Here is an 18633-nt window from a genome sequence, read left to right on the forward strand (position 1 = left end):
AAAATGTACAAAATACAAAATGTATAACTTTTTTTTTTAATAATAATGAAAAAAATAATGCACAGTACCGTGCAGTAATATCTCTTATTATTTATTCTTATTGTATATGAGAATTTATTGATAGCAAAGCAATTTTATTGGTCGATAATCAGAATAATCAAATGAACAACAAAGTAAAAAAAAAAAAAAAATCTCGGAGTTTTTTTTTTCTTCTTCCTCTTCTGTTTTATCACTTGTACACTACTTAAAATTAAAGGAGTTATTCAATGTATATAACCTAGAATAGTCATGATGAATAAACAACAATTAATAATTCACCACCATTAAAAATGAGCAGAGATTCTATAATACTGTTTAATCGCTCTGTCCGACTCATCCTCTCTTCGTGATTGTATTGCTCTTCTAACGGAGCGAGTGTGTGTGAATGAGTGCGTGCGTGTGTGTGTGTGAACTAAAATTATCCATTGTTCAAAACTCCGAGGATTTTTTTTTTATTTGAAGTTAATTAAAATTTTTGTGGAGAATTATCCAGATTGCACGACCTGATCACCTTCACCCACAAATTTTCTTTTCTTTCTTTATTCTCAATTCTTTGTAATATCAGTCAGTTTATTCTTTCAACAGGATTTTTTAAAAAAAATTTATTAATTCATATATTTATTTAATCTTACATTGCCTTTAGACAAGAATATAAATATTTCAATAAATTTCCCATTCCTTTTCTTTTCAAATTTTGGATCTTTTTTTTTTATTTTACTCTTTGACTTTAAGTCTATTTATTTATTTATTACCACTTTACTTCTTTTTGAATTATTTTTATTTACTATTAGTTTTACTCCCATTACTTTTTTTATTTATTTGATTGCTTATTGATTAAGAACACGTTTATCTACTTTCAATTCACAAATTACTATTATACTCCATCATTATAATGTCAACTTATGAATTTCAAGAAACTTTGGAAAAACTTCCTATTCCTGATTTAAATCAAACTTGTGGAAATTATTTGAATGTTTTACGCCCATTACAAACGGAACAAGAACATATTAAGACTAAAAATGCCGTTGAAAATTTCCTTAAAAATGGTACTGGTCAATATTTAGATGCAGCATTACGTGAATATGCTAAAACCAGACCAAGTTATATCGAACAATTTTGGTACGATTCTTACTTAAATTATGATTCTCCTGTTGTTTTAAACTTGAACCCTTTTTTCTTATTAGAAGATGATCCTTTCACCAACGAGTCTAGTTCTGTTAATCCTCAAGTTAAAAGAGCAACTAGTTTAGTCATGTCTTCTTTGAAATTCATTCAAGCATTGAAGAATGAAACTTTAAGTGTTGATACTTTGAAGAACGGCAAACCGTTATGTATGTATCAATATACTAAATTATTTGGTGCTTCAAGAATTCCATCTAATGAAGGTTGTGTGATGCAAAGTGATCCTACAAGTAACCATATTGTGGTTATGTCCAAATCACAATTTTACTGGTTTGATGTTTTGGATAGTAAGAATAACTTGATTTTAAGTGATGCCGAATTGAATGTCAATTTCCAATCTATTATTCATGATTCTTTAAGAACTCCTCACGATGAAGTTGCTAAAAGTTCCTTTGGTGTTTTAACTACCGAAAACAGAAGAATTTGGGCAAACGTTAGAAACAATTTGATGTCCACTTCAAACAATAAAGTTAATCATGAAGTTTTATCAATTATTGATTCCGCTTTATTTGTTTTGTGTTTTGATGATATTGTCATCAATGATTTATCTGAATTATCAAAGAACATGCTTTGTGGATTATCTATTTTGGATAACGGTATTCAAGTTGGTACTTGTACCAACAGATGGTATGATAAATTACAAATCATTGTCACCAAAAATGCTAAAGCTGGTATTAATTTTGAACACACTGGTGTTGATGGTCATACTGTTTTAAGATTTGTTAGTGACATTTACACTGATTCTATTTTATCATTTGCTAATTCCATCAACAGCAATGCTCCTTCATTATGGAACACCACTACTAACTACAAAGAATTAGATGGGGAAGATTTAATCACTGTTCCACGTAAGTTAGAATGGGAATTAACTCCTGATTTATCTTTGGCATTAAGATTTGGTGAAACTAGATTGTCTGATTTAATCAATCAAAATGAATTCCGTCATTTGGAATTTAAAAACTATGGTTCTACTCAAATTAAGAAGATGAAATTTTCTCCAGATGCTTTTGTTCAAATGGCATTTCAAGCTACTTATTATGCACTTTATGGTAAAGTTGAATGTACTTATGAACCAGCCATGACTAAACAATTCTATCATGGTAGAACTGAAGCTATTAGAACTGTTTCTCAAGAATCAAACTTATTTGTCCGTAAATTCTTTGATTCAAGTGTTTCAATTCAAAAGAAATTAGAATATTTGAACCAAGCATGTACCAAACATTCACAACAAACTAGAATGAGTTCTGCTGGTCAAGGTGTTGATCGTCATTTATATGGGTTATTTTGTATTTGGAAAAGATATTTACAAGATGCTGAAAGTAACGATGATAAGGAGCCAACTTCAACTGAATTATCGAGAGATGATACAATTATCGCGCAAACTGATTCAAACACCGATGATGATGATTCAACTACTATTGTTGGAAATCACAACAATTTGAAAAATCCAGATTTATTGAAAACTATTCCTGAAATTTTTGCTGATGCTGGTTGGGATAAGTTGAATAATACAATCATTTCCACTTCAAATTGTGGTAACCCTTCATTGAGATTATTTGGATTTGGTCCAGTTTCAGCTAATGGTTTTGGTATTGGATATATTTTAAAGGATGATTCTATTTCCATTTGTGCATCTTCAAAGCATCGTCAAACTCAAAGATTTTTAGTTACTTTGAATTCTTATTTATTAGAAATCCAAAATATTTGGAAACAAGCTCAATCTATGGAAAAATTAAAGATTGAATTAGAAAAAGCCATTGGTAACAACAACAAAGAAACCACCATTGCTGCTACTCCGGATGGTGCTCTTGTTGAACCAAAACCAAATAACTTGAGTACACTTTTGGGTGGGTATGGTTATTTCGATATGGGTGAAGAAGATATTAAAAGTAGAGGCCAATCTCCAGAACCTCCATTCTTACACCGTGCTGGTTCTGGTTTCAGTATTCGTGAAATTGGGAAGAAATTGAGATTGAGTGAATACTAGTTGGTTATCAAAACAAAACAAAACAAAACAAAAAAAATCCCAGAATGATTTGCATTTTTTATTTATTTATTTATTTATTTTATTTATTATACGATTATTTATTTCTGTTTGCAACACTAAAAAAAAATCTCTACAATGGTTAAATACACCTTTAATATCCATCAGCTTCACCCCGTTTTCTCCACCAATCAGAAACACCATGTAACATACCATCTTTTGCCCTCTTGATACCATTCATTGCAGTCAATGCACCTGTTTCAAGAAATGTATGATTTAATCCTTGTAAATAATCAACAATTCCATCATGGGCTTCATTTAAAACAGTGATGTTTTCAACCATTATACTTTCAGGAATTAGTTGATGATGTAATCTTGGGAAGGATATGGTTTCAATTAAATCATGATTCAAATAATAAATTCTAATAATTGCTTGTAAGACAGCACTTGTAATTCTACTTCCACCAGCAGCACCAATTAAAAAGTCAGTTAAATTTGTAAAATTATTAATTATTATAGTTGGTGCTGTTGAACTTAATGGTCTTTTACCAGGGTAAATAAAATTATAAATCGATGGAGTTAAATTAAATGCATTATTCAAATTAGGTAATGAAAAATCATCCATTTCATCATTTAAAATAATTCCTGTATTAGGATCATAAATCATTGATCCAAATAATAAATTAATCGTTGTTGTCATTGATATTGAATTATCATTTTCATCAATAATTGAAAAATGTGAAGTACCTTGAGGTTCAACAATTTCATATTTTGGATCATAATGTTGCCATGGAAAGGTAGTATTATCTGAATATTTCCCATTATTTAATAATTCATCAATCCAGGAATTATTGCTATATTTATCAATCAATTCTTGACGATTATCAATATCGCCAAACCTTGTTCTAATTGAACTCAACCATTTGAAACTTTCAATGAGTTTATGAGTGATAAGAGACTTATTATCCGAACTGTCATACACTCTATTGAAAAAGTTCAATCCTGATAATAATGCCAACCCAGATGATACCCCATTGGAAGTGTAAAAAGTGTAATTATCAATTGTTGATACTAAAGGAGATTCCAAATTCACTTTATAACTGGCAAAATCTTTTGGAGTTATTATACCACCCCAATTTTGAATAGTTGAAACTAAAGATTGCACAATTGGACCATTTGGATCATAGAATATATCAGAACTTCCATTATTAGCAATCATCTCTAAAGTGTTTGCATAATTTGGTCTTTTAATCCAATCACCTTCAGTTTTTAATTTTCCATTTTCTTTGAAAATGAAATCCCAAGTTTCTTTTAAGCTGGGAACTTTCAGTAACACTAATTCATATTCTTTTGCTAATACAGTTTCAAATACTTTCAGGCATTTAAACCCATTTCTATTTAACTCGATAACAGGTTCAAACAATTGTTTCCACGTTAAGTTTCCTGACCCATGTAATTTGAATAATTCATCTAAACCTTTAAGTTCACCCGGAATAGCAATACTTAATCCACCGATTTTTGATAACACTTCCAGTTTCCCATACATATGTTTACGAGCTAATTTTGGAGCCATTTCTCTAGCATCTAAACTGATTACATTTCCTTTATTTCTACTAATAATAAATCCACCACCTCCTATTCCAGAACTATGTGAATTTACTGATCCAATACATAATGCAACCGTGATCGCAGAATCTGCAGCATTACCTCCACGTAATAAAATGTTTTTACCCATGGTTGAACAGATTGGAACATCACTTGCAACCATTGCTTTTTGTCCAGTATGAAGATGTTCCAAAGATGGATGCAAATCTGGTTGGCCTATTTTATCAGATAATGGATCATCATTTGTATCAACATGTAATGCAACATATGGATCTGATCTAGTGAGATCTTGTGGAATTTGTTGTAGTAGTAGTGGTGAGTCTGTTGGTGATTTATTGGGGTAAATTGCTGATAAGGAATAAATGATTAACATGATAAATGAGCAACAAAATAAACCATAGCGGAATAACTTAGATCTGTTATATGACCTGCTGTGGTTAGTAAAAGACGAATCAACTTTCATTTTGGAAAACGATCTTCAAGTATCCTTCTTGTTGTGAGTAGGTTTCTTTTGGTTGTGAAATTAATTATAATTTCCAAATGACCCAAGAAAAAGAAGAAGAAATCAAAGAACGACAACAACAAAAAAAAAAAAATTCAAAATTGCGGGACCTGTATCGCTCACTTCCGTCCCGTATCTATCAGAAGAAAGTGGCTCAAAATTGTCCCACCTCCAATTGTACGTATTACTTATCTTGAATTAGATAACATAATGAACTTGCATAATTGCATTTCTCCTGCTAAAGTTAAAGTTGCAAAAATTGTTACTGACTTATAAATGTGGTTTTGTCTGTGGTGGTTTAACTTTACAGCCACACCCACTAATAAATGTGGCCAATAAATTTTGCCATGTACAGTGTAAATTGTACATTCCACCCTATTTGGCAACAAGGAGCGACATCTAACACGGAGCCTAAGAAAAAAAAAAAAAAAAAAGAAAGAAAGAAATCAGACAATGAGATCTGTTGACGTGGGAGGAAAAAAAAAAACTACACTCCGGGTTCTGGATTACAAACAGCAATTAATATTACTGAAGCTCATCTCATCTCGTTGTCAACTATTCATTATACTAAACTAGCCATGAATGATAATACAAATGAACCACAACCACCAAATGAAGATGATTTGATTAATAATATTCTACCTTCATACCATATGTTCCAGTCAACAGTATCGAAGAATTTAGAACCAAGCGATGAAAATTATTCTATAGATCCACCAACTTATGAAATGACTCCAATAACTTCCGAGACACCTTCTTTGTTAACACCTAGTGGGATACAATCGCCTCCAAATGAACCAAATGATGCAAATTACTTTACTCATGATGATGACGCTCGTTCAACAACTTTTAATCAAGAGAGTGAAGAAATGTGGAAGAATAGTATTCTTGCAAACGCTCATAAACTACCGAATTTAACTAATAAAAAGAACCCCAAGAGTGAATCATTACAGATAAACATTCATGTTACTGAAACAGTATGTCAAAGTGGGATAAAACCTATATTTATGGACCCTTCAAATAAAGAATTTAAACAAGGTGATTATGTTCATGGTTATGTTACAATCAAAAATACATCAAATGAACCAATACCATTTGATATGGTATATGTTGTATTTGAAGGTACTTTTACCAATTTGGATTCACCAACTGGTGTTGTAAATGTTGAAGAACCATCCGTAAGATTTAAGTTTTTAACAATGTTGGATCTTTTTGCATCTTGGTCGTATGCAAATATCGATAGACTTGTTACAGATAATGGAGACCCCCATGATTGGTGTAATGGTGAAACAGATCCATATGACAATGCATTATTGGCTATTGATGTTAAAAGATTATTTCAACCTAATGTAACGTATAAACGATTTTTTACATTTAAAATCCCTGAAAAGCTTTTAGATACTGCCTGTGATCAATATAATTTACCATTTCATACTGAATTACCACCAACTTTGGGAATGGATAGAAATAGCTTCCCACCTTCGTTATTGTTGGCTAATCAACATTTAATTGTTAAAGATTTATCATTCCTGGATAGTTATTTATCATATAGTGTTGATGCAAGAATTATTGGTAAAGCATCGGATTATCAATTCCCAGTTAAAAAGGACCAATATGTTGTAGCTAAAGAAGTGTTTTGCCCAATAAGAGTGGTACCAAAACCCAATTTAGAATTGCAGTACAATCGTGTACAATTATCCCAAGAAGCAGATGTTTATTATCGTGCATTTGTGGATTCTGTTGTATCTAAAATTGAATACGGAAATGAATTGATGAATCAGAAACCAGGCTATACTAATACGAGCAATATGCTACGACCAAGCTTAAGTCCAATGATGAGTCACGATAGTGTTAAATTAAGACAATTATATGATGTTGCAGATGATACTATTAAGCATAACCTAAACAGAGGGAAGAATGTTTATGACGAAGATATCTACCAATGTCTTATTCCATATAAAAAGAAGTCAATTACAGGATCAACCAAGCATCTTGGAGTTATATCATTGGCGACAGTAAAGGATTCTTATAGAATAAAGTACACTCCACCAACAAGATTTGGTTCTTCTCCACCATTCACTGATACAGAACTTGTTGTCCCGATCGAATTGAATTATTTCACTGAGACACCAACCACATCAAAGTTGATTCCAGATATCAAAGCTATAGATGTAGAGATTGTTTCACTTTCAATAAGGTCTAGAAAATACCCAATTCCAATAGAGTTTACTACTGACTCGTTATTTGCCGAAAAGGAGATTGATATCAAGAAGAATAAACCAGCAAATTTTGATCTGATTATCATTAGTCAATTTGCTGGTTATTTAAGTGAGTTCCATAAATTGGTTAAAGGTATTGGTAACGAAACGTTAAGATTGGAAACTAGACTATATCAAGACGTGAAATGCTTAGCAACATTAAAGACAAAATATATCAATTTACCAGTTTCAGGATTGGTATTTGAAACCAATTCACAAGATGGAATTGGAGCTACATCATCAGTTAAGAATCTTCCATGGGTTGAGGAAAATACAGAAAAGGGTCAATTATTCACAAAGAAATTCTCAGTTAGAATGAATTTGAATAATTGTAGCCTGAAGAGTAATGATCATCCTCTTAAGGGGTTAGATAAGATTACATTAGTACCTGATTTCCAAAGCTGTTATGTGAGTAGACTTTATTATATTAAAATTACAGTTAGATTACATCATGGTGATAGTTTAGTAGTCAATGTCCCATTGAGTGTATATAGATAGATTTTTAGTTTCTCAGTAAATATCCAAGTATATACATTAGACTGTTCCGTATTATTTGATCTTCCCTCCTTAATCTAATACTACATTGAGGTATTTTTTTTTTTCCTCCAACCAAGTGTAGGTGTACATTCATTACATGTATTGGTTCTACCTAACGTGATTTTATAATATTAAGCCACACTTGTAAGCAATTTGGTTTGAAATATTTGGGGGCAAAAAAATAGAAAAGAAAAAATGCCGTTTATTTATTCGGCATATCTGTCAAAGAATGTATGGTGTCTATTTGCTGTCAATTTTTCCGAGCAACACGAAGTTTCATTCATTCTCGGAAAAAAATCTTATTGTGCATTAATTATCAGCAAATCAAACACGACCATCCTTTTAACCGCCAAGATAATTTTCTTTTCATTTTTTTCCCTCTCTCGGGGCGGAATCTGAAGTAATTTTATTTTGTTTTGTTTGGTTGGTTGCATGCCCCCGTCGTCGGCGGTCGTATGGTGCGTCATTGTCGGTGCCGTGCTGGTGGTATGCTCGTGCTGGACAAAAGAAAGAAAGAAAGAAAGAAAAAACAAAAAAACAATGCGAATGTAACAACAAAGAATCACCGATAATTTTTTTTTTTTCTTTTCTTTTTCTCCCCTTTACATTTTTCCCCAATCTATCAATTACAAGAAGAGCTTATCAATATTTTCAAGATAACAACCACTTACATACATTATTTCATTCGTTACCTAGTATAAATCACATGGAGGATAGAAATAAATTTAGGCTTAAGTTATCCTCACTTTCTTTGAAAGATAATACTAGAGGGAGTGTTGCATCTCAAGATCTGACTCAATCACAGCATCAATCTCAAGATGATGGGGCAGATGAATTGATTAATATCTTACCTTCTTACCAGATGTATCGATCTACAATTACTAAAAACTTAACTCCAAGTATTGAAGATTTAAGAACTCAACCTCCGAGTTATGAAGCTACTCCAGATTTATCTTCATCTCAAATGCATGAATATTTTGCATCTGTTCCAGCATCACCCGCCTTGGGACCAACACCCATGTTTGATAATGTTTCTAATGATAATAACGAAGAATCAAATCAAAGTGGAATAACCGATGAAACTATTTTAGAAAACGCTCATAAATTGAAAAGATTAACATCTACCAATAAAGAAATTTCAAAGCAATTAGAAGTTAAAATTTATCTAACGAAACATATTGGTAAAGTTGGAGAGCCTTATACTAAAGTAGATCCATTGACTTTAGAGTTAAAACAAGGTGATTATATTTACGGGTTTGTTTTAATTACCAATAAAACCAAAAATGTTCTACCATTTGATATGTTTTCGGTTCAATTAGAAGGATGTGCCACATTTGGTAAAACAACAAATAGTACGTTAGTTGAACAACCGACTCATATTGATCGTTTCCTTACCATGTTTGATTTTAATGCCCTGTGGAATGATGCGTTTTTAGATAGGTTAGTCACAGAGCATAATGATCCTACACGTCCTGAATCGATTTTTGATTCTTTTGATAATACTTACTATCATTTGGATCATAGAAAGATTTTTCAACCTGGAATTACATATAAGAAATATTTTACATTTAAAATACCTGAAAAATTACTAGAAAGTTCCTGTGAAGATCTGTTGATTAAGCATTTACAAATCCCACCAACTTTAGGTGTTTCCAAAAATGAAATGATTTCCACTTTAAGACACAAATGGATTGAACAAGGTGAAAAGGATATCGACCATTCATCACTGAAGAAATACAAATATGCTTCCTTAACTAATGATTTTGCCCTTAGTGATACCTCAATTAGTTATTGCATTAGTGCCAGAATTATTGGTAGAGCTTCAGGATATCAACAATTTTTTGGTACAATTGGCGGAGTCCATAGTATTGATGATACTAACGATGAATATGTCGTTGCTAATGAAGACTATAAATATTTAAGGTTGATACCGGTGAGCAAACCTATTTTTGAATTGAATCGATCCATGATCCATCAAGAGGCACGTTTATTATACACTAATATGGTTGATAAAATCAAGGAAAAAATCACTCTTGGGAAAGATATAATGGCAGCTAGACTGCAACAAAATTCCTTACAACCTGTATCTAGTGCTGGCTCGTTACGTGCAATTTCTAGTACATCTTCATTACTGCCACCTGCGGCATTTTCCGATTTACGACCAACATCAAGTGAAGGTGGAATTCCTTCTGGTAATATCAGTCCTCCAGCATTAACACCAACTAGAAGTACGTCTGATTTCACAAAAATGCAACAATCTTATTATTCAAAAGTCAACCAAAGAAATGTTCATGTGCTGAATCGTGATACTTATGAAGTTTTCTTCCCGGTGAAGAAGAAGTCGGTGTTTGGAGGAAGTAAAATGCTTGGATTGGTTGCTTTTGCCACACCAAAGAAAGAATATTTTGCCAATTATGTACCATTACCTCAGTTTCAACCAAAGACAGGGAAAGTTTCACCAACTACTTTACAAATTCCAATTGATTTAACATTCATGCATGGTGATGATAAACCCGTCCATTCTTCATCATTGCCTGATTTCAAATCTCTTTCTGTGGAACTCATTGCCCTAACCATCAAATCAAAGAACATTCCAATTCCTGTTGTTATTCACCCAGAAATGATGTTTGATAACAAGACAAAGAACAATGGTAGCAGTAATGATAATTTTGATATTCTTACGATTAAACGATTCCAGAAATATGCAGTTGAGTTACTGAAAATATTAAAAGAGGTGGGTTCCGAACCAATAGATATTGATAGAGAATTAGTACAAGACATTAAATGTTTAGCAAGTTTAACCACCAGATACGTGCATATGAAAGTTAAAAATGTTGGTATTACCTGTAATGGTACATCATATGAATCAGTAAGTACAGTGCCTTGGCAAAAAGAAGTATTGAATTCAACAGAACCTGCGTCGGGGAAGAAGCTGACTACTGTTAAATATAATAAGAATTTAATGCTTTCAGTTAATTTAGGCAATGCAGTTATGAAACCTACAAATCTGGCTGATTTCTGTTTGGTTCCTGATTTCCAAACTTGTTTATTGGCAAGACTGTATTATTTAAAGATTGATTTGAAGTTCCATACTTCTGAAAAAGTGTCATTACGTGTACCAATCGTATTACAGAAAACCCAAACTTAGATATATAGAGAATATAATGATAGACTTTTTAAACGATAATCAGAGTGTATTATTGTAGGCAATGGTAATTACAGCAAAAAATTAATCATGGCGGTTTCATTATTGGTCATACTATGGCCCAAATTGTCGCACAGACAAACTTCTGTAACAGTAACATTTAAGCCATTAATACGAACTATACTCATTGTTGATTTCATAACCAATATCATCCCCACCATTTCAAGTTTAAATATCTCAAGATCTCAACAAGATAGTGCTAACAATGCCCACCTTTGAGATTGTGGTATTTCCGTTTGATTCAAATATCGTTGATGTGATAAACAAATCCGATTTAGTGATTTCGCATGCTGGTACGGGCTCAATAATAGATACGTTACGGAACAACAAGAAATTAATCGTCGTTGTGAATGACACCCTCATGGATAACCACCAGTTGGAAATTGCCAATCTTGATTACTGTTTGAGTTACACGGTGCATGGTCTTCGCCAGGATCTGTTTTTCCACAATCTAAAGAGACTACTCGCGGGTGAGATTAAGTTAAAGCCGTTCCCAGAGACTGACGGGTCAATTGTCGAATCAATTATCTGTGAAGAACTAGCAAAGTAGCAGTACATTCATTAGGCATACATATGAAAATATAAAAACTACACAACTCTAGTATCTGAGACAATTTTGGTAGTCGTCGCTGAAGAAATTGCCAACTACGCAATAGTTCTGGTTATAGCAATCATCAGAAACAGTTCCATTGTTGTCACAATCTGTGACACCTGGACCGTATCTGTATTGGATCTCCAAAAACTTTTGATTGAACTCAATATTGGTTTCATTCTTCAATTGAGTGGCAACATATTTATGCCAGAAAGTAGCATTCAATGGAGCATCAGTGGGCCAAGTGTGTTCAGGATCATACAAATCTCTGGCAGAATATTCAAATCTCCAGATAGGTTCCGCACCACCGTTAACAAAAGTCTCATTTAACAAAGTGTAGTAGTTGTATGAATTCATAATATTGAAACTTTCATGTTGGACTTCATAATAACGCCAGGATGGATTATAGAAAGCCATTGGAGTGATTGATTGCAAAACCCATGACATATTGATAATATCTTCAGCTTCTTGGGATGAATTGGATGAATAGTAAATATGGAACTGATCTTGATGAGTGTGACCATAAAAGATGTTAGCAATAGTATATGGAGAAAATCTTTCAACAATCTTACCAAAAATCCTAGATTGAATTGGAAGAGCATCATAGTCACTTGTAGGTATATGAGCCATAATCCACACCCTTTGTCCTTTTCTTTCACTGGCTAAGAGCTCATCAACCAAAAAGCTCCACTGGCCGAATAAGTCAGCTTCAGTTGTATGGTTGATGTAACTCCACAAATTCTTTTGATAGAACGCGTTGGAGTTCAACCCGATAACCTTCAAGCCACGGTTTGTAACATACAGAAAACCAGCATAGTGACTTTTGAGATCTTCAGCATCCTTCTCATCAAACCATTCATTGTTAACCCACAAGTCAACCATTTCGTTTTCATTCCAATCATAAGTATGGTTAAGATCGTATCTCAATGGAGAGAGCTGTCCATAATTGAAGTTTTCATGGTTACCCAATGCTGGCAACACAGGAATGTTACCAAAGAAATGTTTCATTGCTTTGAAGCTTCTGATTTCTTCTTCCTTGGTGTATTCTGGAGTACACGATTCAACAAGATGATCAACGACATCACCCGTGAAGATGGCAAATTCAAAGTTCTTGTCTTTATGAACATTAGCCATGTGGATCAAAGAATTATTCATAAGAATTTCAGGAGAATCAGAAAGATAAGCACCAAAAGAAGTTGCAGGGATGAAGTTAAAATTCCACCCACGATATTTCGGATAGTCATAGTATTCACCTTTGATGTATTGATCGTTTTCATCATAGTGGGCATCTGGATAGAATGAAAACTGCATGTTTGTCATTTCAGGGTTGAATGATTTATAGTAATCAGTGAAGTTATAATTCTTGCCAGGCAATTCATCATTGTATGCTTCTTTAAGACCGCACACATCTTGAGTACAATTAGTTTCTGAACCTAAATCATATTTCAATTGGATATGAATATCTGAAAGATGCAACACGTTAAAAATCTCACTATTGTTGGTGTAATTTGGTTCAAAATATTGATGTGGCTCCTTTTCTGGCCACCATTTGGAGATACCAAACAATTCCTCCACATCTGGTGTTTCTGGTAAATCACAAGCACCTTTTTGTTTAAAATAACAATAGTATTCCATATCCAATTCATTTGAAAGATTGAAATTCTTCAACATATGCAAGAAATCATTATCATAGAAGTTAAGTCCACCAACTTGTGCAATACCTGAATCGAAATCATCATCAAATTTATCAAAGTTCTTTGAATCAGTGGTGACAAAGAAATCAACATGATCACATTTATCTTCTTTTCCCTTGTTGCTTTCAATACAGTACTTGAATAACAATAAACTGGTTAAATGTGACTGATCTGGATAGTCATCGATCAATGATTTGGCGTATCTGAGTCTGAATTTACACAGATCACAGTCAGAAGTTGTATTGTAATTGGTCAAATTTGTCATATGAGTATTGATGAAATCAATTTCAGAATCTTTCAAATTTTCATAAACAGGATCAATCAAGTTGGCCCTTTTGGATAAATCATCCTGGATGTGTAATGAACCCAAGCCAGGAATAGTGTGTGACTGAATCAATACAGTCAAAGTTGCAAAGACCAAAACAATTTCTTGAACTAACATCATTGGTTCGTATTGATGTTTTAGAACAAAAATCAAGAACAAAGCTCATCGGATCAGGTTTTGGTAACCATTTTATATACTGTGATTATTATCGATGAGATAGAAGTATGTGTTAACGCATACGACAATTTTTTGAAGAGATTCAAATTCAATATCAATTATACATTTTCTAACAATTGGAACTGTCGTACTATCGTGAATACTGCTCATTTAGTAGCATTTTTAGTTCACACTGACCGGCGTGTGCCTCATTTCAAGTCATAAGTTGTTCCATGGTGACCAGCATACGGTAGTAGCATCTCTCGAAAAAAACTAAAACCAATACAACTGGGTATCAGTACTTTTCTTTCTAATGTTAGTAATCAGTAAGACCAGAATAGCCTTGTAAGGGAATAGTATTCAAAATTTGCTCCACCACCAGACTTCCCCCACCGATCAATCAAACACAAAGCCAGTTCTCAAACAAAGAAGGGTAATCAAAATTTGAAATTCACCTTGAGAAAAAGAGATTTTTGTGCTACTGGGCGTTCCAAAAAGGAAAAACAAGATGCAAATTACAAATGCAGCTCTGTTTACATCTCTACGAAAGAGAGAAACAGATGATGTTGGTCTGTCAAACTGTTGAGTTACGATGTTGAACGGGATCTGTATTTGATTGGACTGGTTTGGTTTGTATTTGATTGCTTCTTGCACTCCTCATTGTAGTATATGGCATACTTTGCTATATAAAGCGAACATTCTCTCATAGTTGGTTTTATATGTTCTTTTTTTGTTTTATTTTTTGTTTTAATATACATTCTTATCACTTAATGTGTTTACTGGTTGATGAGTTTTAGACTTCCACCAAAGTTGGTCATCTGATTAAAAGTCATGTGTTCAGTGTATGTTTGATTCCTTATTCAGTTGTTATTTTACTAGTAACGGTTCTTTATATTGAACTTATTTGTAGTAATAAAATAAATGTATAATAATACCAAATGAATATAGAATTAAGTTAGAGAATTAGTTAGATAGTTAGTTATATAAAAGTAGCACATAAAATGTGTAGAATAAAGGGGGAAGTCGTCCATTTAAATAGACGACGCTATTAAAGAACGATTCACAACCAAATGTAAATTAGTCGTGTAATTCCTAAAATTCCAGAATCAAACATGTATTGTCTTCAAAAATTGAAACAACACAGTACATAATAATACTCATCAGTGACGCTTTTACCACAGAAACTGAACGGTTAGATATTATGTACCAGTAATTACCTGACGAAATCTACTAAAGGGTTTTTTCAAGTGCATTAGCTATAACGCCGATTCTGTGAACAATAGCATATATTCTGTTCTACTGATAACTACATTGCTAAACCATAGACAGACCGAAAGTAATAATAATATATATAAAAAAAGATAATAATGAAATCACAACAAAACAAAATTTAGTAAATTCAAAGAAACATTCTAATCTCTAAGACATTTTTGATAGTCGTCACTGAAGAAATTACCAACAACACAGTAGTTGTCATTGTAGCATTCATCAGAAACAACAGTGCCGTTTTTACAATCAAGCACACCAGGACCAAATCTATACTGCATTTCTGAAAACTTTTGATTGAACTCAATATTGGTTTCGTTCTTTATTTGGGTCAAAACATATTTGTGCCAAAATGTAGCGTTTAGAGGAGCGTCACCTGGCCATGTTCCGTCTGGATCATACAAATCTCTGGCAGAATATTCAAATCTCCAGATAGGTTCGGCACCACCGTTAACAAAAGTCTCATTTAATAAAGTGTAGTAGTTAAAGGAGTTCATAATATTGAAACTTTCATGTTGAACCTCATAGTATCTCCACGATGGATTGTAGTTCGATAATGGAGTGATTGATTGCAAAACCCACGACATATTGATAATATCTTCTGTTTCTTGGGATGAATTGGATGAATAGAAAACATGAAATTGATCTTGATGAGTGTGACCATAAAAGATGTTAGCAATGGTATATGGAGAAAATCTTTCAACAATCTTACCAAAAATCCTAGATTGAATTGGAAGAGCATCATAGTCACTTGTAGGGATGTGGGCCATAATCCACACCCTTTGTCCCTTTCTTTCACTGGCTAAGAGTTCATCAACCAAAAAGCTCCACTGGCCGAATAAGTCAGCTTCAGTTGTATGGTTGATGTAACTCCACAAATTCTTTTGATAGAACGCGTTGGAGTTCAACCCGATAACCTTCAAGCCACGGTTTGTAACATACAGAAAACCAGCATAGTGACTTTTGAGATCTTCAGCATCCTTCTCATCAAACCATTCATTGTTCACCCACAAGTCAACCATCTCATCAACATTCCAGGAATAGGTACTGTTCTCAGATTCATCAAATTGTGCAGGAGCCAACTGACCGTATGGATACGTTTCATGATTTCCCAATGCTGGCAATACAGGAATGTTACCAAAGAAATGTTTCATCGCTTTGAAGCTTCTCACCTCCTCTTCTTTGGTGTATTCGGGGGTACATGAAGTAACCAAGTGATCAACGACATCACCAGTGAAAATAGCAAATTCAAAGTGTTTGTCCTGGTGGACCAGAGCAATGTGTTTGAATGAGTTGTTCATCAATAATTCAGGAGAATCAGCCAAATAGGCACCAAAACTGGTGGCTGGTGCATTCTTGAAGTTCCAACCACGGTACTTTGGGTAGTCGTAGTAGTCACCCTTGACATATTCATCATTCTCATCATAGTGAGCATCAGGGTAGAATGACAATTCAAAATCAGTGAGATCTGGGTTGAAGTGTCTGTAGTAATCGGTGAAATTGTAGTCTTTCCCTGGCAACTCCTCGTTGTAAGATTCAGGAACAGCACACGGATCAGAAGTACAATTGGATTCGGTTCCAAGTTGATATCTCAATTGAATGTGAACATCACTTAAATGCAATACATTGAATATTTCACTATTATTGGTGTAGTTGGGTGGGAAATAATGGTGTGATTGTTTTTCTGGCCACCATTGGGAAACACCAAACAACTCCTCGACATCGGGAGTAGCTGGCAATTTGCAATCATTCTTGGATTTGTAGTAACAGTAATACTCCAAATCTAAGTCATTAGAAACATTCAAACGCTTCAAAACTTGTAAGAAATCATTATCTTGGAAATTAAGTGAACCAACTTGGGTAACACCAGAATCAAAGTTGTCATTAAACTTCTCAGTATTGGTTGAAACGGTGTTGACAAAAAAGTCGACATTATCACACTTAGATTCCTTCCCTTTATTATTGACAATACAGTACTTGAACAAAAGCAAACCCACTAAATGGGCCTTATCTGGATTCTCATCAATTAATGATCTACCATATCTGATTCTGTGTTTACATTGATCACATTTCGATGCATTGTAATTCGTCAAATTGGACAAGTGAGTATTGATGAAATCAATGTCGGCATCGGGCAAAGTGTTGTATATTGAATCGACCAAGTTGTCTCTCTTGGATAATTCAGATTGGATATGTAAAGAATCCAAACCTGGCACAGTATGAGAATGAACGAGTGCGACCAAAATAATGGCCCAGTAAAATAATGCATGAACAAACATTTTGTTTGTTGTTTTTGTTGCTATCTGCGGTTTCTGATAAAGTTAAGAGTAAACCCCTTCTTGTTTCTTTTCTTGGATCCTGTCAAAAGTGTTCCAGGGGAAGGATATCTGTTCTATTTATATTATTTTACTTCTCTTCTTCAATTACTCAGTTTCAACTGAATACAGCGGCTATTCTGGGCTAGCAACCACCGCATGGTACTCGATTGTTACCCGTCCAATTAATTAATTATCTCTGAAAGTAAAGGCACACGTGTGGTCAGATATTTTGGAGCCGTTTTTTTTTTTTTGCAAGAAACAATAAAAACCCAACTCCTATTAATTACTCAATTGTTTTTTTATATATATATATTTTTTTCAGAGATTTTAATGGTAAACTGGTTTGGTGACGTTTATGAATGGTATTTGTTTAAACTCTAAACTATACTCTCGGAATACCTCATCTCTCTAGTAGACAAGACTTACTAATAATGTAATACAACTTTTTAATGATTGATTATTTGACAGCGTGAAGTATATGGCTTTGTGTCACTATACATTTTATTTTTTTGTTTTAATTTTTCTACAATTTTGAAATAAAAAACTATTCAATACTATGAAATGAATGTGAAACTTCTAGTAAGTACAAGATTGTTCTTTTCATTTGTAAAATGACTAACTAATTAACTTCTTGTTATTATCAGCCATTCACATATACAATCTCAATTACCAATCAAACGGCTAATTATGAATTTCTTTGAATTTGTGTATTTCCGTAGATTGAAGTATGAACTGCAATTACAGGAAATTTACTGAATTAGAACAGATTCTGAAAGTCATTACTAATAGAATTCCAACATCTTCATGTTGGAAATCATAAGTTTATCCAAGTTTAAGTACGAATTCTGTGTGTGTGCTACGGAGTGCTAGTTCGCCTGGAATATATTCCGGAACCGGTGTCACGTGAATGCGTGTGAGGGGAGAATTTTTTTTTTTTCATTTTTTTTTTTCCAATCAAACATTTTTGTTT

The 18633-nt window shown here is 33.3% G+C and overlaps 6 protein-coding genes across 6 annotated transcripts; 3 read left to right on the forward strand and 3 right to left on the reverse strand. All coding sequences in view use genetic code 12, as the record gives it.

Moving 5' to 3' along the window:
- Positions 1 to 931: 931 nt before the first annotated feature.
- On the forward strand, positions 932 to 3208 carry CTN1 (carnitine O-acetyltransferase; the record flags this gene model as incomplete). The annotated part of the gene is made up of 1 exon (XM_002550011.1): positions 932 to 3208. One exon carries the CDS (start codon positions 932 to 934, stop codon positions 3206 to 3208), a length of 2277 nt encoding a protein of 758 aa, XP_002550057.1.
- Positions 3209 to 3359: 151 nt separating this feature from the next.
- On the reverse strand, positions 3360 to 5273 carry CIS2 (gamma-glutamyltransferase; the record flags this gene model as incomplete). Its single annotated transcript, XM_002550012.1, has 1 exon — positions 3360 to 5273. One exon carries the CDS (start codon positions 5271 to 5273, stop codon positions 3360 to 3362), a length of 1914 nt encoding a protein of 637 aa, XP_002550058.1.
- A 617-nt stretch (positions 5274 to 5890) lies between these two features.
- CTRG_04356 (uncharacterized protein) lies at positions 5891 to 8068 on the forward strand (the record flags this gene model as incomplete). The annotated part of the gene is made up of 1 exon (XM_002550013.1): positions 5891 to 8068. One exon carries the CDS (start codon positions 5891 to 5893, stop codon positions 8066 to 8068), a length of 2178 nt encoding a protein of 725 aa, XP_002550059.1.
- Positions 8069 to 8813: 745 nt separating this feature from the next.
- On the forward strand, positions 8814 to 11255 carry CTRG_04357 (uncharacterized protein; the record flags this gene model as incomplete). The annotated part of the gene is made up of 1 exon (XM_002550014.1): positions 8814 to 11255. The coding sequence occupies one exon, from the start codon at positions 8814 to 8816 to the stop codon at positions 11253 to 11255; it is 2442 nt and encodes an 813-aa protein (XP_002550060.1).
- Positions 11256 to 11910: 655 nt separating this feature from the next.
- On the reverse strand, positions 11911 to 14043 carry CTRG_04358 (PPN1 endopolyphosphatase family protein; the record flags this gene model as incomplete). Its single annotated transcript, XM_002550015.1, has 1 exon — positions 11911 to 14043. One exon carries the CDS (start codon positions 14041 to 14043, stop codon positions 11911 to 11913), a length of 2133 nt encoding a protein of 710 aa, XP_002550061.1.
- A 1448-nt stretch (positions 14044 to 15491) lies between these two features.
- Positions 15492 to 17624, reverse strand: CTRG_04359 (PPN1 endopolyphosphatase family protein; the record flags this gene model as incomplete). Its single annotated transcript, XM_002550016.1, has 1 exon — positions 15492 to 17624. The coding sequence occupies one exon, from the start codon at positions 17622 to 17624 to the stop codon at positions 15492 to 15494; it is 2133 nt and encodes a 710-aa protein (XP_002550062.1).
- Positions 17625 to 18633: the final 1009 nt, after the last annotated feature.

This window comes from Candida tropicalis (assembly GCF_000006335.3).
Source record: "Candida tropicalis MYA-3404 genomic scaffold supercont3.6, whole genome shotgun sequence".
In the NCBI taxonomy this organism is placed as follows: Eukaryota; Fungi; Ascomycota; class Pichiomycetes; order Serinales; family Debaryomycetaceae; genus Candida; species Candida tropicalis.